A 25,741-nucleotide genomic window follows, 5' to 3' on the forward strand; every position below is an offset into this window, starting at 1 on the left:
TCTCTAAGGCTCCACTTCCTTCATGATTCCTTGCATTGTGTTCAGAAGGGGTGAGATACTGTGTTATGGGTTCTGCCATTGTCACAAGCTTCTACTCATGCTTGTCCTCTGATCTTACCAGATCTTCAGCAGATCACTATGGCTCCTTATTCTTCCTCCTCCTCTGTAGACAGAAAAGATGACTCCTCAAAACTGATAGCTTTCATTATGGCGAGTGATTCTGACCAGCCTTAAGGTTCCTTTTCTAAAAGGTTTCTATGACCATGCCTCTGTGGTGATGGCAAAAGGGGTAGGATTTACATTGACTGATAAACCCATTAAGAAGTGATTCTTAATTTGGTTTCATAGACAGATTTTATTAAAAGGGTAATCATTGGAAGTACAGCCTGAAGGGAAGGCAGAGATTGTCTAGTTTCCACCTTTTGTTTTACACATAAAGATCTAATCCAAGGCCCCAAAACATTTATGACTTACCCAAGTCACTCAGATGAGAAATAGTTCCAATATCTTCATTTTTTACTGCTCTTTTTTACTAGACCAACACTGCCAGATATATTAAGACAAAAGGAAATAAAGGCTTAGTAGTTCACCTGCCTCCCACTTTACTTTGTTTTTGGTAAATTGATTTTTTTTAGATTTCCTTTGCCATTATATTCTCTGAGTTGTGTTTTTACACTATTTTATAGAGCATGGACAAGTTAATTTAAAGGACTTCATCAAAGTTTTATCTGAAACTAAAGAATTTCTGGAAAGCCAACGTGAGTATGAATGACTAAAACCTTCCCATTCTTGTAGTAATAGTATACTTTTATAACTTTTAAAATCTATAAATTTAACTTTATAACTTTATAACTTTATAACTCTCTTTTCAATTTGATCATTTCATTAGTTAACATTTATTAAGCATGTACTTTGTGCTGAACACTGTGCTAGGCACTGAAGATAAGAAGTTTATAATCTAAATGAGAGGAGATAACATACAAAAAGAAGCTGAGGAGGTGGGGGGTACTGGGGGGCACCCAGCATGGTGGCAGAGTGAAGAATAATTAAGAATTTTAGCTAAGATTGTTTCTGGCAAATCTTTAACATTCACAATCAGGCATACAGATCATACTAGCAAGAGAGGACAAGCTTTTAGTATCTATGTCATTTTTTTTTTCCAATTCAAAACCAATTTTACACCTAAAGGAAGAATTTCATAGGAGCCATGACGGAGTCATATTATCCTCACTCCCTTCCCCTGCTTGCAGTTCTTAACCATCCTGAATAGTGTATGTGTTGTATGTATGTATGTATGTGTGTATGTGCATAGATGCACATGAATGAGATGGGGAAGGAAGGGTATTGGTCTATATTAGTTTATAATAAAATGCTCTTAAAGTATAAGAGGAGCTTAAAGAGGTTCCCAGGCCAGCCTTGTCAACTGGGACTGACAACTGGTTTTACTGGCCCTGAGTGCATCCCTTTAGTGCATTCATAAACAATGCCTATCCCTATACCTGACCCAATCTGAATTCCCATAATAGAGTAATATCTGAAGACCTTACACTGCTTTGAGGTTCAAAGTTCAGACAGGTGAGAAGGAACATAAGAGAGTAGCAAACAGATAAAAGTAACCCTCTACCATATAGCCCTTGAAGTCAAAATAACCCTGTACCATACAGTCCTTGAAGTCAGACAATTTGTGTAGTACCTGTATATTGCTGGTACTGCACAATTACCTCACATTAGTCAATGTGTCAACACTAACAAGGAAAATGAAGTTCTAGTTCTAGTCTGCTTTTAAATATGTAATATGTGCCCTGTTACTATTAGCATGGATTAGTATTTTACTTTTTTCCTGCTTAATAAAAAATTATTTAATTGTCAGTTTTATCCAAAGTGGTGTTTAAAGGCAAATAGCAACTCATGTAGTCTTCATGGAGCCCCTGCTCTAAAAAACATATACATTCATCAAATTAGTCTTTTATATGTTTCTTTATTTTCAGCATCCTGATAGTTTTACATTTTGATTTATCCATACATGTAGGATTAGAACATGTAGGTGACATTATCCCTCAAGTCACTGGTGGGAAAGTCAAGGTCAGTGAACTGCCTCCTATCCTGGAGAGCTTGGGAGTCAAGTTATCCAAAAAAGAAGTTAGTGAAGTACTGCTAACTGTCGAGGTTGATGGTAAGTATTTCAGGTTTCTCTTGAGTTATGCTTATTATATAAGTAATATCTTCATTCCAAAGACAAAACTGAATTTCCAGGGTTCCCCACAAAGTTCAGTTTTGAGGAAGGATGCAGTAATGGTGAAATGGAAAAGAAATTTATTAAGTGCTTATCAGGTTCCATTCACAGTGCTAATATTCCAAACATTACATTCTAAATATTATCTCAATTGATCATCACAGTTTTTTTGTGAGATAGATGCTATCTCTTTCAGTTGAGAAACCAGGCAGACACCAGTTAAGTGACTTGTTCAGTATCAGGGCTAGGAAGTATCTGAAACAAGATTTGAGCTCAAGTCTTCCTGAATCTAATATTCTTCCACTGCATCACCTTGCTACCTCAGGAACAGTCTTCAGGGATTCATGTTTTTCTTTCTTGAAGTAGAATATGGAGGGAATAATAGTGAGTCAGTTTATTAAAGGGAGTATGTAACAGGAAGGACTGTGTGACAGGAATTCCTTGTAACTGCCAAACCAACATTTTGTATCCTGAATCACAATCTGAGGGTCAGTGTACCCATTTATTTCTTGAAATTTTTTCTCTAGTCTTGGTTGCCCACTATGCCCAGTTTGCAAGGACCTGATTTTTCCCTATGATCCTTTTATTGATTTGGACCAAGAGAGAATTCCTATACTGGGTTTCCACATAGAACTCCCTTCTGAGGGAGGCAAAGGCTAGACAAGGTAGACTCAGGAAGACAAGTCACTTAATTGATCTCTTATCTGCTTCAGCTTCCTCAACTGTGAAACTGGGACAATGAGAGCACCCACATCCCAGAAATTAAACAGATCAAATGAGATAAATATGAGTAAAGCTCTTAGCACCATGATATTGTTATTATTGACCCTTTAGGGGATTTTCTTGGCAGAGATTTAGGAGTAGTTTGACATTTCCTTCTTCAGCTTATTTTACAGATGAAGAAATTGAGGCAAACAGGGTGAAGTGACTTGTCCGAGGTCATGCCTCTAGGGAGGGTGTGAATTAGATTGTGACTTGAAACTGAATTGGATTGAGGTTGAATTAGAACTCATGAACAATGAGTCTTACTGATTACAAGCCCAGTGTTCTATCCACTGCACCACCTATCTGCTTACCTGGCACATCATAGATAACTAATACCTAGTCCCTTCCTTATGACAAAAAGTTAGGTGTAAACTGACTATCCTGAGGTCATTTATCACTTACTGGCCCATATTAGGTTGATAGATACTCCATATATATCCTATAACTCAAAAGAAGCATTGGAGTATTTTTAACCCTAAAACAAAAGTTTGAATTTGAGATGGTTATTACAGATATGCATTCCACTAAAGTTCTACTTGACTGTCTCATGGTGACATTAAGCTGACCCTGCATTCTCCAGGATGCCAATGGGACACAAGTTCTGACAGATACTGCCAAGCTAGAGGGTTTAAAGTTTGATCAGTGATGAATGACTGATCTATTTCCTGAAGGCCAGCCTAGCTTATAGAAACTTATAAAAGCTCATCATGTGGTTGGGCAAAGCAATCTCTTGAAAATTGTTTACTAAGTTATCTTTTCTATAGCTTAGTAACTATGTTAAGAAGCTACTAAGCTTCTTAACATAGAACTAACTCCTATTTTGTCTGCAATGCTAAACAAGTGTCTCCTGTTTCAAGGCTCTTCTCTTTTGTCTCTCTAACTTGTCTAATTTGGTAATCTTATCAGTTATCAAAGATCCAATTAACTTCTTTATGAAGATGATTCCCACACCTATATGTCTATTCCTGGAACTTTATTCTTGAATCATCCACTGTCTGTTGGACATTTCTAAACGAATATCCCATACATATCTCAAATTCGACCCAGTCTGAATTTCTCTATCCATTTTCAAACAAAGATTAAAATAATCTAAATCAAAGGTTCTTTTTAAAAAAGTTTTAATATTCATTATGTTTTTTTAAATTTTGAGTTTCTAATTCTATCCTTCCACCTCTTCCCAGTAAATAATCTGATATCAGTTATACATGTGCAGTCATGTAAAACTTTTCCACATTAGTCATTTTATGCAAGACAATTCAAACAATAAAAGGAAGGAAGAAGGGGGAATGAATGGAGAAAGGAAAGGAGGAGAGGGAGGGAGGGAGGGAGAAAGAAAAAAAAAGAAATGAAGAAAAAATAGTATGCTTCAATCTGTATTCAGATGACATCTGTTCTTTCTTTTTTTTTTATTTTTACGAAAGATTTTATTTACTTTGAATTTTACAATTTTTCCACTATTCTTGCTTTCCTCCCCCCCCAACCCCCAATGAAGGCAGTCTGTTAGTCTTTACATTGTTTCCATGGTATACATCTAGGTTGAATGTGATGAAAGAGAAATCATATCCTTAAGGAAGAAAAATAAAGTATTAGAGATAACAAAATTACATAATGAGATAATGATTTTCCCCCCTAAATTGAAGGTAATAGTCTTTGGTCTTTGTTGAAACTCCAATTTATTTCTCTGGATATAGATGGTATTCTCCATCACAGATACCCCAAAATTGTCCCTGATTGTTGCACTGATGAAATGAGCAAGTCCATCAAAGTTGATCATCACCCCCATGTTACTGTTAGGGTGTGCAATGTTTTTCTGGTTCTGCTTATCTTGCTCAGTATCAGTTCATGTAAATCCTTCCATGCTTCCCTGAATTCCCATCCCTCCCAGTTTCTGATAGAACAGTAATGTTCCATGGCATACATATGCCACAGTTTGTTAAGCCATTCCCCAGTTGAAGGACATTCACTTAATTTCCAATTCTTTGCCACCACAAACAGGGCTGCTATGAATATTTTTGTACAAGTGATATTTTTACCCTTTTTCATCATCTCTTCAGGGTATAGACCCAGTAGTGTTATTGCTGGATCAAAGGGTATGCACATCTTTGTTTACCCTTTGAGCATAATTCCAGATTGCTCTCCAGAAAGGTTGGATGAGTTCACAGCTCTGCCAACAATGTATTAGTGTCCCAGATTTCCCACATCCCTTCCAACATTGATCATTTTCCTTTCTGGTCATATTGACCAGTCTGAGAGGTGTGAGTTGGTACCTCAGAAATGCTCTATGTTGCATTTTGCTAATAAGTAGTGGTTTAGAGAAATTTTTCATGTGACTTTGGATCTCTTTGATTTCCTCATCTGTAAATTGCCTTCCCATATTCTTTGACCATTTGTCAATTGGGGAATGGCTTGTTTTTTTGAAAATTTGAGTCAGTTCTCTGTATATTTTAGAAATGAGTCCTTTGTCAGAAACATTAGTTGTCAAAATTGTTTCCCAATTTACTACATTTCTTTTGATCTTGGTTACAGTGGTTTCATCTGTACAAAAGCTTTTTAATTTAATGCTATTAAAATTATTTAGTTTGTTTTTAATGCTTCTCTTTCCATAGATCTGACAGGTATACTACTCCTTGATTATCTAGTTTGCTTATAATATTGTTTTTTATGTTTAAATTCTGTATCCATTTTGATCTTATCTTGGTATAGGGTGTGAGGTGTTGGTCTAATCCCAGTTTCTTCCATACTAACTTCTAATTTTCCCAATAATTTCCAATGACAAGGTAGATTCAGAAACTATATGAAAACAATTATAAAATGCTTTTCACATAAAGAAAATCTGATCTAAATAACTGTGCAAATATCAATTTCTCATGGGTAGACCAAACCAATATAATAAAAATGATAATTATATCTAAATTAAATTATTTATTCATACATACACCAATAAAATTTCCAAAGAATAACTTTATTGAACTAGAAAAAATAGTAACTAAATTCATAAGAAGCAATGAAAGATCAAGAATATCAAGGGAATTAATGGAAAAAATTCATGGAAAAAATGCAAAAGAAGGTGACCTAGTCATACCAGATCTAAAATTATGTTATAAAGCATCAGTCATCAAAACTGTTTGGTACTGACCCAAAAACAGAGTAGTGGATCAGTGGATTAAATTAGGTGCAAAAGAAACAGTAATAAATGACTATAGTAATTTGTTATTTGATAAACTCAAAGATTCCAACTTCTGGGATTAAAACTCATCCTTTGATAAAAACTATTGGTAAAACTGGAATAAAGTATGACAGAAGCTAGGCACAATATCTCACACCCTATACCAAAATAAGGTCAAAATAGGCACAGGATTTAAACATAAAAGGTGATATCATAAGTCAGTTAGGAGAACAAGGAATAGTTTTATCTGTCAAATATAATGGAAAGGGGAGAAATTTATGACCAAATAAGAGATAGATAACATTATAAAAGACAAAAGAGATTATTAAGTTGTAAAGTTTCTCCACAAATAAAACCAATGCAGCCAATATCAAAAGAAAAGTAGTAAGCTTAGAAACAATTTTTACAACTAGTGTTTCTGACAAAGAACTTATTTCTAAAATATATAGAGAACTGAGTCAAATTTATTAGAATACAAGTCATTTCCCCAATTGATAAATGATTAAAGGATATGAAAGGCAGTTCTCAGATGAAGAAATTAAAATATTTATAGTTCTATGAAAAATGCTATAAATAATTATTTATTACAGAAATGTAAATTAAAACAACTCTGAGGTACCACCTCACACCTATCAGATTGGCCAGTATGACTAAAAAGGAAAATGATCAATGTTGGAGAGGAAGTGGGGAAAACTGGGACATTAATGCATTGTTGGTGGAGTTGATCCAACCTTTCTGAAGAGCAATTTGGAATTATGCTCAAAGAGCAATAAAACTACACATTTATACCATTTGATTCAGCTACTAGATCTGTATCCCAAAAAGATCATGGAAAAGAGTATAAGACCCACATGTACAAAAATATTTATAGCAGTTCTTTTCATAGTGGCAAATTATTAGAAATTGGAGGGGATGCCCATCAAATAGGAATAGCTGAACAAATTGTGATTTTTGAATGTGAAAGAACCCTATTGTTCTATAAGAAACCACGAAGGACTTCAGAATAGCTTGGAAATACTTGCTTGAGCTGATGCTGAATGAAGGGAGCAGAACCAGAACATTATACATACTAGCACAACATAAGCTAATGATCAACTATTATGGACTTGATGATTTTTGCAGTACAATGATCAAAGATAATACTAATAGACTTGAGATGGAGATGTTGTCTTATGAATTATGTCATTTTTTGTCTCTTTTAATTTTTTCTTCCATTTGGATGTGATTCTTCTTTCACAACATGATTATTATGAATCTACATTTTTCATGATTATAGATATAGAACCCATGTTAGATTGATTTCTGTCAGAGAGAGAAGGGATGGAAAGGAGGGAGGGAGATAAATGTAAAAAAATGATTGTTGAAAATTACCATTATATGTAGTTGGAAAAAGAAAGAAACTTAACCATAGAAATTGTACAATCTCTCTACCTGCAACTGATCTACAGAGATTATCTTTGAACAATTATTATCTAAACTCTGTCTCTTCCTGGGAAGATGGACTCCTTGATGCCTCCTGTTCATTTTCTTCTTAATTTGTAATAACAAAGGGAGAGAGACATTTGTAGTCTTAATTTTAACTAGAAAGCAAGGTGACCCATATGAAACCTGAGCATTACCACTACATAGTTTTGAGGAATTATTATTACTTGATACTGGGGAAAAGTGCAATACTAAATTTAAAAAAAAGAATGCATGCCTAAAATCACTTCTATAGATTTATTTAGCTTCACCAACTCAATAGCTTTATCCTTTTATTTACACTTGTATATAGCCAAAGAAGATACATTTGAAAAGATTTCTGATATTACTGAGGAAAAAGTTTACAAGTTTAGACCATTTGAAGAAAACATTCAAAACGATATGAAATATCTTGACATTGATGGTGAGTACTTAACTCCCTTTTTAGGCTATTTAGTTAGAATACTTAAGAACAGCTCTTCTTTCTAATGGCAAAGCCAAAATCTCACCATTCTGGTGAGGACAAAAAGAGAGATAATAGGCTGATTGTAGAGGTGCTCATAACTGGTCCATGTTTCTTCTTCTAGATGGAGAATGGTAGGAAATAGCTTGGGGAAGCTCAAAAATCTGTAATGATTGAGAGTTCTATCAACTTCCCCAGAAAAGAATTAATGTAAATCTGGTATATTAAAATGCTTTTTTTGTTGTTCCACTAATCCTTATAGAGACCACTTATCTTTTTAAATCATCCTTAATGATTTCCCTCTAAGGTTTTTCTGTTTTGGTGTGCAATTCTGTGATGTTTTATACCAAATGACAACCACACAGAGTTCCTAAGGACATGAAATTTGCCATTAGTTGACTAGTTTGAGGTTATTTTGTTTCTTACATCACTTTAACTGGTATTAAACACCCCAAAATGCACTCCTAAATCCAGGATACTTTGATACTTGGAACATAGTGAGCATTTAATAAATTCTTTTTCAACCCTTCATTCAACTGGATCAATCAATGCATGGGAAAGTGTGGTGTAACACAAAAATTCTTAAGGCCCATCCAATAAATATGTGTAAAGAGAATATAGACATAAATAATATGCCACTCTTCAATTCTAAATTATCTATTCTAACCTATAAGGATATAACTATATATGCTCCTGGAAATTGATATAATTCTGTTGGAATTATACCCATCATGTATCTTGTTCTTTAGGTCCTATTTTCTTCATTCAGCATTCTTTTGTGCAGGTTTTAACAATTTCCTCTTGAATACTTCATGTATCTTTCCTTCCATGCTAACTTATTTTGTACAGAAAAGTTATAGCTATGATCTAATCAGGTTGCCCTAAGTTACCCCTTTTCCAGAATCCTCTACTTGCTACTGCCAGGTTTTCTATTCACTATTGGCAACTGTTAGATGAAGCAAGGTGATATGTATTCTACTTCTGATACTTGGTCAGGTTATCAATCTGGAATGACAGGGAAGATTCAAAGACCCTGAGAAAAGAACAGACTAGAAAGATTTCTCAAGTCTACATTGTGAGAGGATTGCAAGTGGAGTACCAAGAAGGAACACAAATACTCAGTGGTCAAATCACATAAATTATTATCTATGTGTCTATTATCACAGATATGTAAAAATGTTTGTAGCTTCACTGCCTTTCAGTCTTATAGGCAAACACAAGAGTTGATATGAAATACACACTAGAGAACCCAAATCAAGTGGGAGGGAACTCTAGAGGCAATAATCAATGAATTTCTGGACTGTAGTCTTCCTCTCTATATACACATTCAACCACAAGGGTATTTGTTAAAATGATTATGGTCTGTTAAACACAAATGTTTTTGTAAATTATTCACCTGATTGTTCACCATTGAGGGGAGGGAAATGGGAAGGGAGGGTGGAAGGAAATTATGTAACTTTAAAATGTGCATTTGTATATGCATGTAGATGAATATTGAAAAATGTTTATAACATGTATTTGGAAAAATAAAAAAATATCAATGAAAAAAATAAAATGATTATGATCAGGAGAATCTTGTATATCTCATATGTCTCATTTAGATAAGGCTTGTTTATAAAAATGAAGGAAGGAAGTATTGTTGGATAGAAGTCATGCTACATGGTGGAATTATGACATTCTAATAAAGCAGTCTAAATGTACTCCCTCTCTTAGTCATTTTCTCACCATTAACCAAACATCTCATCTCTGGGTTCATTCCTCAGCCCATCTTTCTGGCTACCTACTATTTGTTATGTCTTAAGAGTTCATAAATCCCTTCTGGGTTAGGATATTATTCATGGGGTCACAGTATTCCCAAAGAAAGGTGGCTTTCAAAAGCACTAATTCCCTCCCATCATTAAACCCCACCCTTCTCCTATTATAAGTGCATATGACTTCCTCCAAGAAAAATGCTCTTCAATAAGACGACCTGCTCTCTCCCCTTTTACTGAGACAGTCTCTTCCCATTTCGATCCCCTAGATTTAAATCTTTAATTTGTAGTCTTTCTTTTCTCCTATGCCTCCCCTTTTTTAAACATGTTAAGGGTACATCATTCATTCCCCTCTGACTTCCATCTTCCATTTCCCAGTTCTCTGTGTTTCTCCTACAAAAGACATAATCATTACCTAGAGGCGCTGTGGGGTTTATCTTTATTTTCATACTGCTGGTTGCATGACCCAGAAATCACTTAAGTATGTTTAGCAATTCACTCAGTTATGTTTGGTCTTGATGATCTCTGTTCTTATTTTTCTATCCCAAAAGAAAGAATGTGTCTTGTGTCTGTGTTGTTTCTGTGTTATGTCTGTCTGTCTCTCTCTGTGTCTGTCCCTCTATGATCTGTTTTTCTCTGTCTCTGTCTCTCCATCTCACCCTGTAGCTGTCTTTCTTTGATTCTCTGTGTCTCTATCTCTATCTCTCTGACTTTCTGTCTTTGTCTGTCTCTGTCTCTTTCCCTATCACTTTATCTCTCCCCTGTCCCTGTGTCTACCTATTTTTTCTTCCCATTCCATCCCTTCATTCTTTAATCTTAAAATATAGGGAATTTCATTTTATTGCATATTCTTCTTTTGTTATTTGCACTTCATTACAATTCTTGTATTGCTTTGTTTAGAAGTATTTGAAAATTTGGCAATCTACTTTAGTTTGTAGATTTTTTGATATACAGGAATTCTTCAAATTCCTCTTCTTTACTAAATATACCCCTCTTTTGGCTGGAGATTAAGCTCCCAATAGAAGGGTATGTATATCATTCTAGCTTCCAACTTGGTCTCTTTTGCTTTTCAGAATATGATATGCTTATAGTCTGGACTTGTTTTGAGGGCGGGAGTTCCTATTTGAATCTTTGGTATTTATGTCTTTCTGAAAATGTATCTTAACAATCACAGTTTTAAAAATAGGTATATCCCTAAGATTAGGCTACAAGATTACTTCAGGTTCCAAGTATTGAGGGACTCAGGTTCATATTTTACCTTAATTGTTGGAGAATAGACTTTTCTAAGTCCATTCTCACTATACTGAAATATCTGAATTTGGGGGGGGGTGTATTTTTTCACTTTTGAAAAGCAAGGACATGTAAATTTAAGGAAATTAGAAAAGAGTATCTCTAACTGAAAAGCCTAGAAACCAAGGTGAATATGAATTTCTGTCTTCCTTCTTTTTATTGATTATTTTCCTTTTTCTTACTCTTTCCTTCTTGCTCATTGTCTTTCCTTCCTTCTTCCTTCTTGTTAGAAAAGAAATCTTTAAAAGAAAAACAAAAGACTCCAGGGTGAATGACATAACTTAAAATTTTAATACATTCCTGAAGGGAAAATGTGATCATCAAAGACAGACATACACAGAGAAGCAAAAAGCAACTTTTATCTCTGCCTCTAAAACTCCAGTTTCCTTCCTTAGACCCTCATTGAACAGGGATTGTATAATTCCCAATTTCCCAGTCCACCTCTTGCATGTTACTACTTGATATATCCCCCCACCTTGATCATGCCACTATATACACTGTATGTTAGTATAACAAATCTTAAGCTCCTCCTGCGGTGGAAAAGTTAATATGCATAAACTTATTAAGTATGCTTAATGTACCCAAATTACCTCTGAGTAACTCATAGTTCTTCATTAATCTTCTTGACCTTTTGGAACTTTCTACCAGGATGTAAGTTAGTGAGTAAACTACCTTCTTTGTGGTTCACAAACTAACCATCTCCTCCTTCTTTTTATAGATGCACAAAATATTTCATTTCTTTCACCTCCTTTTCCCCTTTCATTTCTTTTCTTCCTTCCTTTCCTTCTGTTTCCACCCCTCTTTATTCCTTCCTTTTTTCTCCAGACCCATGAGTTCATTAATGTATGGACTTTCCCAGTAATAAAACTCCTCCTTCAAATTCAGAATGATACTTTCTCGGTAACTTCATAGTCTTAAATAGTTGCCTGCAGTACTGAGAGTAACTTGACAAGTATAACACAACTGGGATGGATCAGAGGCCAGTTGGACGTTTGGACTCCAAGGTCAGCTCTCTCTCAGTGGTCACTGGGTCACAGAATGCATAGAGGAGTTGGTATAAGATGACTAAAAATGTAAGAAGGGATCATATTATGAAGGATTTTAAAATTCAAACAGAGAATAATATATTTTATCCTGGAGGAAATAAATAGAGAATCATTGTAGTTTATTGAATAAAGGAATGACCTGGTCAAAACTGTTCTTTAGGAATATCACTTTGGTAGTTGAGTGTAGGATGGATTGAAGTTAGTAAAGACTTTGAGGCCAAGAGAACAGAAGTCTATGGCAATCATTTGGACTTGGACTAATGAGGGCTTACACCAGGATGGTGGCAGTGTTAGAGCATAGGAGGGGGCATGAGAGAGAAGTTATTACTGTAGAATCTATACGTCTTGGTTACAGATTGTATATGGAAAGTAAGAGAATAAGAAGTTGAAGATGACACCAAGTACAAACCTGAGTGACTGAAGTTGGTGGTACTTTCAACAGTTCTAAGGAAATTTATAAGAAGGAGGGTTTTGTTGGAAAGATTATTAGTTCTATTTTTGACACGTTGAGTATAAGATGTTTATAGGACATCTAATCTAAGATTGTCAATAGGCAATTGGAGAAAAGAATTTTGAAGACAACAGAGGAACTAGGGCTGGATAAATAGCTCTCAGAATCATCCCAATATAGATGATCATTGAATCCATGGGAACTGGTGAGATCACCAAATGAAATAATGTAGAGAGAGAAGGTAAAAGAATCCAGGACAGAGCTTGGTGATGCCCAGGTTTAGAAGATATAACCTAGAAGGTGTGTCAGAGAGGTAGGAAGAAAACCAGAGAACCAAGAAAACAAAGTGTCATAAAAATCTAGAGAGAAGAGAATTGTCAAGGTGGAGAGGGTGATTAATAGTGCCAAAGATTACAGAAAGGTCAAAAAGTATAAAGATTTGAGAACAGTCAATTCAGAAATCATTTGTAACTTTGGAGAAAGAACTGAATGATGAGTTCAGAAGCCAGACTGGCGAGGTAAGTTTAAGGTAAGGTGAGAAATTGAGAGAAAAGGAAATGGAGGCATTGATCATAGACTATCTTCCCAGGAATTTTAGTCAGGAATGAATAATGATTAATATTTATATAGCACTTAGACTGAGTCAGGCACTCTGCTAATCACCATACAATTACTATGCCATTTGATCCTCACATAACCCTAGGAAGCAGGTACTATTATTGTCTCCATTTTACAGAGGAGGAAACACAAACAAAAAGAAGGTTAAATGAGTTCCCTGGAGTCTCAGTCAAAGAGACTCAGGTCTTCCTGTTTCCAGGCTCAAAAATCTATCCACTGTGCCTCCTAGCTGCCCCTAGAAAGAAAAAGAGTTCAGCAAGGATGGATGGGGATGGAGTGAGGGTTCTTTGAAGAATGGGGAATCATAGTCAGGTTTGTAGGCAGCAGGAAAAAAGCCAGCAGATAGAAATTACAGTTGAGTGAGAAAGTAAGGCTGATAGAAGGGATAATATGCTGGAGAATCAATCAATAAAAATGTATTAAATATCTCTATGTGCCAGAAATTGTATGCTAAGCACTGAAGATACCAAAAGAGACAAAAGATAGCCACTAGCCTCAAAGAACTCAAAATCTAATAGGGTTAGGGGTATGTTTTACATGATTCTACATGTATAATCGCTAATATATTATTTACCTTCTCAGCATGTTGAGGAAGATTGAAGAGTGGGAAGGAGAAAGAAAATCTAGATCTCAAAATTTAAAAAGAAAAGAACATTAAAAAATAAACTATTTTTAAAAAGTAATCTAATGGGGAGAAAACAAAAAAATATACTAGTTACAGATATAAGATAAATGAAAAATATTTGACAGAAGAAAAGCACTAGAGATTGAGAAAGGCCCTTTGTGAATGGCCTCAATTGTTTTTACAAAATTTGAGGGAAGGAACAGAAGAAAGTGCTCCATAGAGAGAAAATAAAACAACTCAGCACTGGGCTATTGCACCATGTATGAGTCTGGTAACTTGTAGGTCACTACAAATTAACAGAAATCTTTTTATGGCATTCACTTTAAAATTAGGTGATATGGATTATTGATCATTGACTGTCAAGAAAACAGGGCTTCTTGAATCAAATGAGATAATATACATAATATGTTTTGTGAACTTTAATTTCTATGTAGTGGTTTTTCAATACCATCTGGCTCTTCATTACTCTATTTGGGGTTTTCTTGGCAAAAAATATTGCAGTAGTTTGCCATATCCTTCTCCAGCCCGTTTTACAGATGAGGAAACTGAGACAAACAGGATTAAGTGATTTGCCCAGGGTCATCTTGTAACTATCAGACCAGATTTGAACTTAGGAAAATGAGTTCCTGACTTAAGGCCTAGCACTCTATTCACTGGACCACTCAGTTGCCCCTATGTGAACCTTAAAGTGCTGTATAATACTGGTTATTATTATCAGTCTTTATCATAATTAAATGTGGCATGTCCAGGGCATTTTTGACTACTAATTCGGATAGTTGACAGAATGTTGTTCTTAGAGTCAGGAAGATCTGAACTTCAATCCTGCCTCAAACTCATAGTAGCTGTGTGATCTAACCTCTCTTAGTCTCAGTATTCTCATCCACAAAATGTGTCAAAAGGATTGTGTTAGAATTAAATAAGATCATATGTATAAAGTGTTTTGCAAACCATAAAACTTTGCTCTACCTTCAATATTCATGCATCTTTCCAAATGTAAGTTTTTTTATTATGAAAAGTAGAAATATGTGGAATATTTAAAATTTCATAGACTTCTTCCTAGAGAAATGATTATAGTTTCTTTATAGACATTTTTATATTTCTTTAGGGTTCTAAACTTTTAAATTTTATTTTATGTGCATGTAGAAATAAAAATTACCCTCAAGGTCGATGACAACAAAGTCAATGTTAACGATATTGTACCTATAATGCAAAATTTGGGAGTTGAAGTAAGTGATGAAGAACTAAAAGAAATATTGGAATCTCTTCCAACTGATGGTGAGCATTTCCAATTTCTATTAGACTATTTATTCAGATTATAATGGGTTCTTTCTAGTGACATCACTTAAAACCAGTCGTGCCAACAAGGCTAAGAATGGGTCATTGGATTGGATAAGTTAAGGAATAAACATGATACTTTATCATTGATTTAAATGAAGGCATGCTTATCATTTTAATTTAGGTGATAATACAACAGACAACAGAAAGACTTAATGGGAAAGATATAGCCAACTCTAAGAAAATGAAGTTAAATTAGGTTAAATGTAAATAAAGTCCTACATTTGAATAGAAAGATATGGACTTAAAACTGTGATAGGAAAAATTCATGGGGTTTAATGTGAACTTCCTCCTTCATTTCATGGAATGATTGAGTTTAATGATATCAAAATATCATTTGGACATCATTATCATAAAATTCTTAATGTAGGCTGAGGAAATGTAGACAGAAGACTTCAAACTTGAATCTAGAATTCATAGTGAGCCAATAGATAAAATGAATAACTATAAATGCTTTGGTCCTATCCCCCTGCCCCCCCATAAAACATATAAAGTATAAAAATAACAATGAATAAATATTGTTGTTGAGTTCAAGAAAACCCATTTAAGCTTTTCTTGGCAAAGATACTAGAGTGATTTTCCATTTCCTTCTCCAGTTCCTTATACAGACAAAGAAACTGAGGCACTCAGGATTAGGTTACTTGACCAGGGTCACACAACCACTAAGTATATGAGGGAAGATTTGGTATCACAAGGATGAAACTTCCTGACTCTAAGCCTGGCTCTCTCTCTATTGTGCCACTTACTGCTAGCATCCTAAAATGAAAACTGAATGGGACTACCACATTTAAATCAATTAACAACTCTGCAATACACATTGTAATGTAAATTTCCTAAACTACATATTTGAGAAGTAGGCAAATAAAAATTCATATAATATCAAGACCCATAATTATTAAGGAAACTATAAAAATGATTAATACTTACTCCCCCAAAAGGAGGAAGAGAATTGATAGTTATTCTCAGAGTATATGAGAAACAAGTCAAAATTCTAGAGAAATACTTTTAGAAAAAGTAAATATTACCTCACTGGGCAATTGTCAAAACTGAAAACAGGCACACATCATTGGATTTGTCCATACTGGCTAAAGGTGGTTTACCTCTGAATGATTACTATGAAACTTATAAGATCCAAAAATGAAATTAAAAAATTTCCCATGAATAAGTTCTACATAAATGCAACCAACAATGAATCAACAAAGAATCACAGAACAAATGGCAGAGTCATGAGGACTTATTTATAGAAATGAAGAAATTTATGATAGCATTTTAAGATGAAGTCATTGCCAACAGAAATCATAAAAGTATTATCCTTAGGGGTCCTGAAACTTAATGATTTAAATATATTTTGCAAGCAAATTATGGGAACTGTGAAACTCATCACTTCAAATTTTAAAACTTCAGCACCTACTAAATACTTTGTGAGACATGACCTGGTAGCTAGAATTATGCATCAGAAACTTGTTATCTTTCAAGGACTGACAGATAACAAATCTCCACACTACAAACCTACCTCAAAGTATCCTGTAGCACTCTCTGAACATCAACCAATAAATGATACTAGAATCTACTCCGAGTTCCCATAAATTGTACTGGAATCAAAATCAACATTGAAGATTGACTTGTTATCCGCAATCTCCCAGGCATAACATTTGTCACAAATAAAATTCAACAAAGGTAGATTGAGATATGTTTTCTCTGGGCAAAGTAATAGTTTATTCACAGTGAGGCTGCCTGTTCATAAAGCTGGCTGCCTCAGTTTAAGCCAAAGTTCCTGAGCAGAAGGACAGCTCCCCTTTTATAGTTTTTAGGAAGTACAGGCCAAAAAACAAGACTTCATAGGGAAAGAAAAATACAATTGGTTGATGGCATCATGGAGGTTAAGACAATATGATTGCTTACAGAACTGAGGTTGTAGAGGATAATATGATTAAATGGAAATTGGGAATGAGGGACTAGCAACAGCTCCTTTCCTTCCCCTATGACTAAGGAAAGTTCATTGCTTGAGTCTACCTGCAAAATTAAAGATAGTGAACTAGACTTTTTTTGAATAGAAAACCTTGAAGGATAGCTTGGGCATGTAAAGATACTAGACCAGATTTCCTGGTGTCCACCTTCATCCCCCATGGATAAAGACTTACCTAAGACAGTATTTAAAGCATTACTTAAGATAAGAATAAAACAGTGATTAGCTGAATAAGTGAGTTTCTAAATTTAACTCTTTACAAGCCAGCTGACTAAGTTCAGAGAAAGAAGAATCACGAGTTAGGTAGTTATAGGACAAAATCATTAAGTTGTAAATTTTTATTATTGTTCAGTCATTTTAGTGTCCAGCTTTTCATGGCCCCATGTGGGGTTTTCATGACAAAGATACTAGAGTGGTTTGCCATTTCCTTCTCCAACTCATTTCACAGATAAGGAAATTGAGGGAAACAAGATTAAGTGATTTGCTCAGATTCCTACAGCTAAGTCAGTTTCTGAGGCTGCATTTGAACTCAGGTCTTCCTGACTCCAGGACCAGTGTTCTATCCACTGAATCACCTAATTGAATCAAATGGTAAATTGGGTCAATTAAAAATGATGTAGAATCAATTTAATATTTTCACATTGATCCATAAAACTCAAAAATAATTTAAACTGATTTTGCTACACTCAATTGATAGATCTCCAAATTACATGGGAAGGGGGGGAGGAACTTTCAAAATATAGAAACTGGTCAAGATCAAAATCATGTTGAAATAGTAAATGTATATGATCCCTGTTGTCTTATCTGCAATAAAAGAAGACTAATTATGTACCTATATTGGATGAGCTTAGATTTTAGTACACTTAAATACTTACTCAACCAATATCTACTATGTGCTTGGCACATTGTACAAAAAGAAGTTATTTTTATCCACCTGTACAGTCTATAGGACATAAAATGCTAGATAATAATTGTGTTAGACTAACATCATTCTGGATTGCTTCTAGCTTAGAATTATTGAAAAGAGAATTAGAATAATTAGATGATGATGATGATGTTGATGATTATGATAGTGATTAAACACTTATTAAGAGACAGCCTCAGACACTTAATATTTACTTAGCTGTGTGACCTTGGACAAGTCACTTAACCCTATTGAATTGCCCCAAAAAACCCGCTTATTAAGCACTGTACTTAGTGCTGGGGATATAAAAAGAAGCAAAGTCCTTGTCCTTAAGGGGTTTATAATCTAATAAATATTATGATGATAGCATCAACAACAATGTCCCTAAAAGTCCAATCTTTCATTCATGTTGTATGTACAGGTCAGAGAGCAACAAGCAACATAGTAATAGAATGACAACAGGGATGAACTTGAATAGAGACTTTGTATGACCTGACATCTCCACAAAATCTATGAAATACTGGAAGAAATCCTAAAACATTAACAGAATTTATTGCTAGTTTGAGTCAGCAGTGTTATAAAAATAGCTCTATGAATCTAAAAAACTAGAGAAACTTAAACTGGTCATACACAAAAACATCATGATTATCATCTTGTAGGGAAAGTGATAAACTTTTGCCTTTTTTAATATCAAAAGAAGGCAAGATACAGCAGAATGTTCTAATACCCTACCTGATAAAATGTTTCTAATATGATGCTGATCACTTAAGTAGACAAGCTGTAAATATCATGAAATGAACTGAAGATTATGAGTTGATACTATATTCTAAAAAAAATTCAAAGCAGATCATTCTAAGTGTAGTCTTGGGCTTCATACTACTCTTTGTCAATGGTACCATCAACTCTAATTAATTTAACAATGTATTTCAGCCCAGCATAGGGTGAGCATAATATAACCATCATTTGCATAGCATTTTATATTCATATAATGCTTTACATATGTTTTCTCATTTAATCTTGAGAATAACCCTGTGAGGCAGGTGCTATTATTGTTCCCATTTTATAGATAAGGGAAGTAAGACTGGGAAAGGTTTAGTGACTGCCCAAGATTGCATGAACAGTGTGTATCAGAGAAGTCTCACCCCTTATCAAATACTTATCATGACTACTGTGGAATGAAAAATTTCTAAATATGTGACCTTTGAAATAAAAACCTCATGGGAACAGGATGAAATACAAATTATTCCCATGATTCATCCTATTTGCTACTGGAGTTGGTACTAATTTTACTTTCAGAGAGCTTAAAAATGTTCTATGTAGTTGCAAATGGCAATTATTCCATCCATCTAGACAACTGAACACAGAACTTAAAAAAATTTTTTAAATAAAATAAAAATGTCCCAGGATTATTTTTATCCAAATGCCATGAAACAGAATGTGAAGAATGATTTAACAAAAATAACAATAACAATCAATTTAAATCATGAAATGTTTTACATGATTGCAGATATGTAACATCAAATTGTTTACTATCTGAGAGAGGGGAGAATGAGTGGAAGGAAGAGTAGAATTTGGAACTCAAAATTTTAAAAAATAAATCTTCAAACTGTATAATTTGGAAAAATAAATATTATTCAACAACAAAAAATAAAATCATATAATCTCACCAACTTCAAAAACTCACTGCTGGAGAATTAGAAATTATTTGTGTTATTATATAAATTGGTTGGTCATATAAGGAGGCCTGGATGGGTTGCTCCCTGGATCATTAGAGGACTAAGGATGTATTCACATCAATCAAATCCTAGATTCATCAAAATATAAAAAAAATCAAATATTAAACAAATATGACAAATCAAAAAGGGAGGGAGGGAGAAGTTAGATCCACTGTGGAAGTATCATAGATAATTATGAGACTGACTTTATAGGTTCATCTCTTCAGTGGAAAATCAATTATATTTTCCCTTTCTGTAGAAAATGGAAGAGTTAATCTGAGGGATTTTGTTAAGGAATTGTGTATAATTAGAAATCGCCATGATCTCCTTGGTAAGTATCTAATCTACCTAAGTATTCAAAATGGGATAAATGAAATTTTTCGTACCTACTTTTAATATGCATGACCACAGCTGCTTATGGGGATTCTACCAAAACTCCATATTCAATTTAATACAACAACAAACAGTTAATATCTATTATGTGATTAATCTCACTTTTGGCCCTTTTAATATGGGAAGATTGTCTTAAATGTGTAACTGGGAATTTCTATTGCTTTTTTGTGTTATGGTACTGATCTTTTATGCATTTATCCAATTAATCAATTTTTATCAAGCACTGGTACAATCTAAAAGTCATTTTTAGGGCCTGTCTGGCATGTACAATTTTATAAGATTTTGCTCTAGTCTTCAAATAACTTAAAATCTAGCAGGGAATACAGGACAAACTTAAAATTAAAAGAAAAGTTAAATAGCTCTACAAGGTAACAGTTGGAGCTCTTACATTATAGTAAATGGTTAATTGCCCATCAGCTGATGATTTAGGAATTAAATTAATTCTTGTGAATTAGAAAAAAGGAGTTTGGGGTTAGAATGATTTGGGGAGATTTCATGTAAGAAAGAAATAAAGACAAAGAGGACTTTTTATTCTGTTTTGTTTTTGCAAGGCAATGGAGTCAAGTAACTTGCCCATGGTCACACTGTTAGATAATTATTAAGTGTCTGAAATCAAATTTGAACTCAGGTCATTCTGACTCCAGGGCTGGTGCTCAATCCACTGCACCATCTAACTGCACCCTGAGTAAGACTTTGAAAGGTAGAACTGGTCAGTTAATAAAAAATTTATTAAGTACCTACTGGATGCCAGTCACTGTGCTAAGTGCTAGGGATACATTTATCAAAAGACAGTCCTTGCTCTGAAGGATCTCACAGTCTTGTGGGCAGATGATATGTAAACAACTGTGGTACTAATAAACAATATACAAGATAAATTGGAAATAATCAATCAAGATGAAGCACTATGGTTAGTGGGATCAGGAAAAATTTAATGTAGGTGGTGGGATTTTATCTATTACTTTAAGGAAGCTAAGGAAGTCCAGAGGCAGAAATAAAGAAGGAAAGCATTTCAGGTATGAGGGACAGTCAGTAAAAATACTGTCAAATCCTTTATAGATTCTCAACCTGGAGGGATGTTTAATGCTAATTCTGTATCTCAGATTAGGATGCTCCTAAGAAAGTTAAAATGTCTCCTTGAAACCTGCTCACTACCATCACTACCACCATTGTATTAAGCACAGTATTGAATACTATAACTTCATTTATATGGTGATTCCCTTCAAAATTATAGACTATCACTTCAGCTCATTTTATGTGCTTATATTTCTCATAAGTTTGCTATAGTGATCCACAGTCTTTAATTTTCAGACCCATGTCCAAATCAATATTTATGCTAAATTATATGACACTAAATAAAATTTCACTATTATAAGTAGTCAGAAATTTCTGGAATTTATGCATTTGAGTAATGTCTCATTTATACCTAAATTAACTTTTTTGTAGGAATATCAGAATGCACTAAGGAAAAGTTATCTAAGACTTTCTTAAGGGGGTCCAAATAGGGAATAATATCAGTAATAATTGAATTTAAGGATTTAGTACAACACTTGAGGGGTGGAGAGTTGAGGGTGTTCATGACAAGTGGTACAGAAGCATTCAAAATATTAATTTTCTGAGGTTAGGAAGTAAGGATTAAGGGTTTAGCTGCTTCTGGGAGAGTTGAGGGAAGTAGTGGTTATAACAATATACTAAAGAATTTCTTACTATGAAATGATGGGTAATTTTGTGAGCTGAAATTTGTAGTGATAAGGAAAAACTTAGTCTCAAGTTCTTTGTATTATGCACTGCCTATTTTCTTTATGTCCAGACTTTTTTTTCTTGTGATACTATATACAATAGAAATAATATGAAAATAAAAGGATAGAAAGCACAATATCTCTGTACTGCACTTCCTTTCAACAAGGAAGAAATCTGGTATGGACAAAGTACAACCACTTATTTTTCCTTCTGTTTCTCCATTTTATTCTTTTGAACATCTTAGAGAAAGCCTAATCAATAATTGCTCTCTTGAGTCATTAGTGTTTCCGACTTGTGTCATTAGTGTACAATGAATGGTTCAATAGGAAGGATATGGAGGCATTCATTTTTCCACATGGTCCCTGACCGGAGTGAACTTTAATCTCTTTTTTCCCCATTTTTGCAGATGAAAAGATGCCTTTACAGCAGAAAATTGACTCATTGAAGGCAATCATACCAAAAATTGGAGGTAAGTATAGTTCTAGTACTAGGTGACTCTTGTTCAAATAGTTCAAATAGGACTAGAGTCACAAAATTACAAGACTCTAAGTGTTGGAAGAAGAACTCAGAGGCTATTTAGGTGCTATATTTGCTAATTTGGCCAGGAATCTGTTCCGTAACTTCTTCAGGGAATAGTTATCCACCTTGTGCTTGAAGCCCTCTAATATAGAGGGACCCACTCTCTTCCACCTCCCAGCACACATTTCATTTTGGGTCAAATCTAATTTATATATCTATACATCCATATATTGTTGTTTCCTTTCAGTCATGTCTGACTCTTCCTGACCCCATTGAGATTTTCTTGGCAAAGATACTGGAGTGGTTTGCCATTTTCTTCTTCAGCTCATTTTACAGATGAGGCAACTGAGCCAAAAAGGGGAAAGTGACTCGCACTGGGTCATGCATCTATTAGGTGTCTGAGACCAGATTTGAACTTCCAAAAATGAGTCTTCCTGACTCTAGACCCAGCACGCTATACACCATGCCACCTATCAATATTTACACAGAAATTTATGTATGTGTGTGTATATATATATATATATATATATATACAGCAATAGATTGAATCATATAGGTATATTATTCAGATGTATTTGAATTAGATCTAATTCTAATATGTATATATACATATATGATCATTTATAGAGTCAGATCTATGTGTTTTTACACTTTGTTTTCATTTTGAGTTTTTTGTCATATGTGATTTAAGATCATGGTCTAAACCAAGAGTTCTTGACACCTAGAGGACCCATGGATGGGTTTCAGAGAGTATACCAACTTGGCTGAGAAGAAAATTATATTTATTTTTCTTAACTTCCAATTCAAACTGAATGTTTCCTCAATTATGAATTTAAAACACCAATGTTATTCTGAGAAGGCTTTACCTGGCGGACAGAGGGGCCCATAGCACAAAAATGTTAAAAAATTTCTGCCAAATTTTCCAGTTTTACTAGCAATTCTTGACAAATATGAAATAACTCTCCATGAGATTTATTTGTGGGTTTGTTTAACCCCTGGATTATTGAGTTCAATCATTTCTGACTGTTCCTTATCGCCTCTCTTCTACTGAGCAACTTTTCTATGCCTGTACCAAATAATTTTGATTATTACTCTATAGTATAATGAAATTTACAATTGCTATGATTCCTTTGTACATACTTTCTATCGTTTCTCCTGACATTCCAAATGTTTTGTCTTCCAAAAAATTTTTGATATTATTTTGCCTATCCCTACAGAGCATTATTGAATCTTGTTGATGGACAGTCTCGTCTTTTCACTATATCACTCAGATACTCTACTTTTCATCAGGAATAATTTTGCTTGATCCTAGAAAGCTGCTAGGAGGGGACAAATTCTACAGATTTTCTATATTCTCTCTTCCCTCCCCAGCCACTATCACTTCTTTATGTACAGATTTTCCAAGACTCAGCATAAATGATACACCCTGCACAAGGCCTTCTTTATCTCCTCCCTACAAAAAAATTAATTGCTTTCTACTTACTTATTTGCAGTAGAATGTAAGCTCTTTGAAGTCAGGAAATATTTTAATTTTTCTCTTTTTTGTCCCCAGTGCTAAGCATAGTTCTTGGTGAATTATTAGCACTTAATAAAAGATTGCTGAATTATTGAATTGAATAGAACATGGGATTGATCATGTCTCTAATTATTTTTTCTTTCTCTAAGGTATGAAGCCTGATATTCAAGAAATCCTGGGTAGCAAGAAAGTGGATATCACTGAAATAAAGCTTCCAGAGGTTCCAAAATATTTTTCATCTGAAAGTGAGTATAGCATACTAGGGTCTTATGGGATAGAGGGGAAAATACTGAGCTTAAGTGTCAGGAAGATCTTATTTCAAATCCTGCCTTTGACAACTTGCTAATTATGAGATTTTATGTAAATTATTTAAACTCTCTCACCCTCAGTTTCTTCACCTATAAAATGGGGCTAATGAAACCCACAGTACTGACAACCTTACAAGTTTGGCATGTTTATAAAAACCAAACAGTATTAAACTAAGGGAGGGTTAACTTTCAGTGTTTGTCTTAATAAGATTGAATTAAGCTAACGTGTTAGGGATCAGTCAAAAAATGGGATTTTGGAGAAGCGCATTTATACAATTATACAAATCAGAAGGTGGAATCTGATAAAATTGTTCTAATATTTGTCCATCAAAGGAGTAACCCTCAGTTCAGTATGTTGCTTCATATCATGTTCCTTAGAGGTGGAGAGCTATTCTCAGAAATTCCAATAATTCAGGACTTTCTCCCTCCAAGATGTCAGCACCATTGGTGACTGTTAATGTAATGGTAAATATGAGAGAGAAAAACAAACATGTTTTAGATGATATTATCAGTATTCACCACTCAGGCAAAGGTTTTTTTGTTTTTTTGTTTTTTTGTTTGTTTGTTTGTTTTTTGTTTTTTTTTTACTTTTTGCAAGGCAATGGGGTTAAGTGGCTTGCCCAAGGTCACATGGCTAGGTAATTATTAAGTGTCTGAGGCTGGATTTGAATTCAGGTACTCCTGACTCCAAGGCCAGTGCTCTATCCACTGCACCACCTAGCCACCCCCTGGGCAAGGGTTTTTAACCTCATTTTCTATCATGCACATGTTTAACAATTTGATGAAGTCCCTGCTTGGACCTTCTCAGAATGATGTTTTAAAAATATGTAAAATAAAATACATACAAAATATTTTTAAAAGAAATCCAGTAAACCTTAGTTTAAGAACTTCTTCATGGAGTTATTGTTAGGTTTAAATGAGATTATGCTTTTTAAGAAAGTCCTTTGTAAAGTTTTAATCCTTTATATATGTCAACCATTATGCTTAAAGTCCTTCAAGGCTGAAGTTTTTTGACACAATTTCAGGATCCAGAGGATGCTATTTATTGTCCCATCCTATTCCTACTTGACTTTTTTTTTTCTGCAAAGTCTCTATATTTGAAAAGCTTTTAATTCCATGTGGTTTGGAAATAATGAATATTTGTTATATTGTATTGTTGAGTTTGTTTACATGTTTGTCCATTTGGGATTTTCTTGGCAAAGATAGTGGAGTGGCTTCTTCAGTTCATTTTACAGATGTGAAAAGTGAGGCAAAGAATTAAGTGACTGGCCCAGGGACACACAGCTATTTAGTGTCTGAGGTTAGATTTGAACTGAGGTCTTTCTGATTCCAGACCTGGTGTTCTATCCATTGGGCAATCTAGCTAACTGAATATTAGATATACTCATATCTATTTAAAATGTTATTCCTGAGTTTTGTGAATCACATTGATTCAACCCTGTTATATCCTGTAGGTTTAGGGTAACAGTGTCTGTCTAT

At 34.3% G+C, this 25,741-nt stretch overlaps 1 protein-coding gene across 1 annotated transcript; it reads left to right on the forward strand.

Moving 5' to 3' along the window:
- The first annotated feature begins 1,024 nt into the window (after window positions 1-1,024).
- LOC141512072 (uncharacterized) lies at window positions 1,025-25,727 on the forward strand. Its single transcript, XM_074220966.1, has 8 exons — window positions 1,025-1,035; window positions 1,989-2,173; window positions 7,939-8,049; window positions 15,013-15,144; window positions 20,049-20,120; window positions 22,326-22,388; window positions 24,104-24,199; window positions 25,717-25,727. Exons 1-8 carry the CDS (start codon window positions 1,025-1,027, stop codon window positions 25,725-25,727), a joined length of 681 nt encoding a protein of 226 aa, XP_074077067.1.
- Window positions 25,728-25,741: the final 14 nt, after the last annotated feature.

The sequence above is a fragment of the Macrotis lagotis genome, chromosome 2 (genome assembly GCF_037893015.1).
Source record: "Macrotis lagotis isolate mMagLag1 chromosome 2, bilby.v1.9.chrom.fasta, whole genome shotgun sequence".
Classification (NCBI taxonomy): domain Eukaryota; kingdom Metazoa; phylum Chordata; class Mammalia; order Peramelemorphia; family Peramelidae; genus Macrotis; species Macrotis lagotis.

Bases quoted from the DNA above. Each gene is read 5' to 3' on its own strand.
- LOC141512072 (XM_074220966.1), top strand. The intron at 2,174-7,938 runs GTAAGTATTTCA...ACTTGTATATAG, and splicing joins GCTAACTGTCGAGGTTGATG to CCAAAGAAGATACATTTGAA. The intron at 22,389-24,103 runs GTAAGTATAGTT...TCTTTCTCTAAG, and splicing joins AATCATACCAAAAATTGGAG to GTATGAAGCCTGATATTCAA.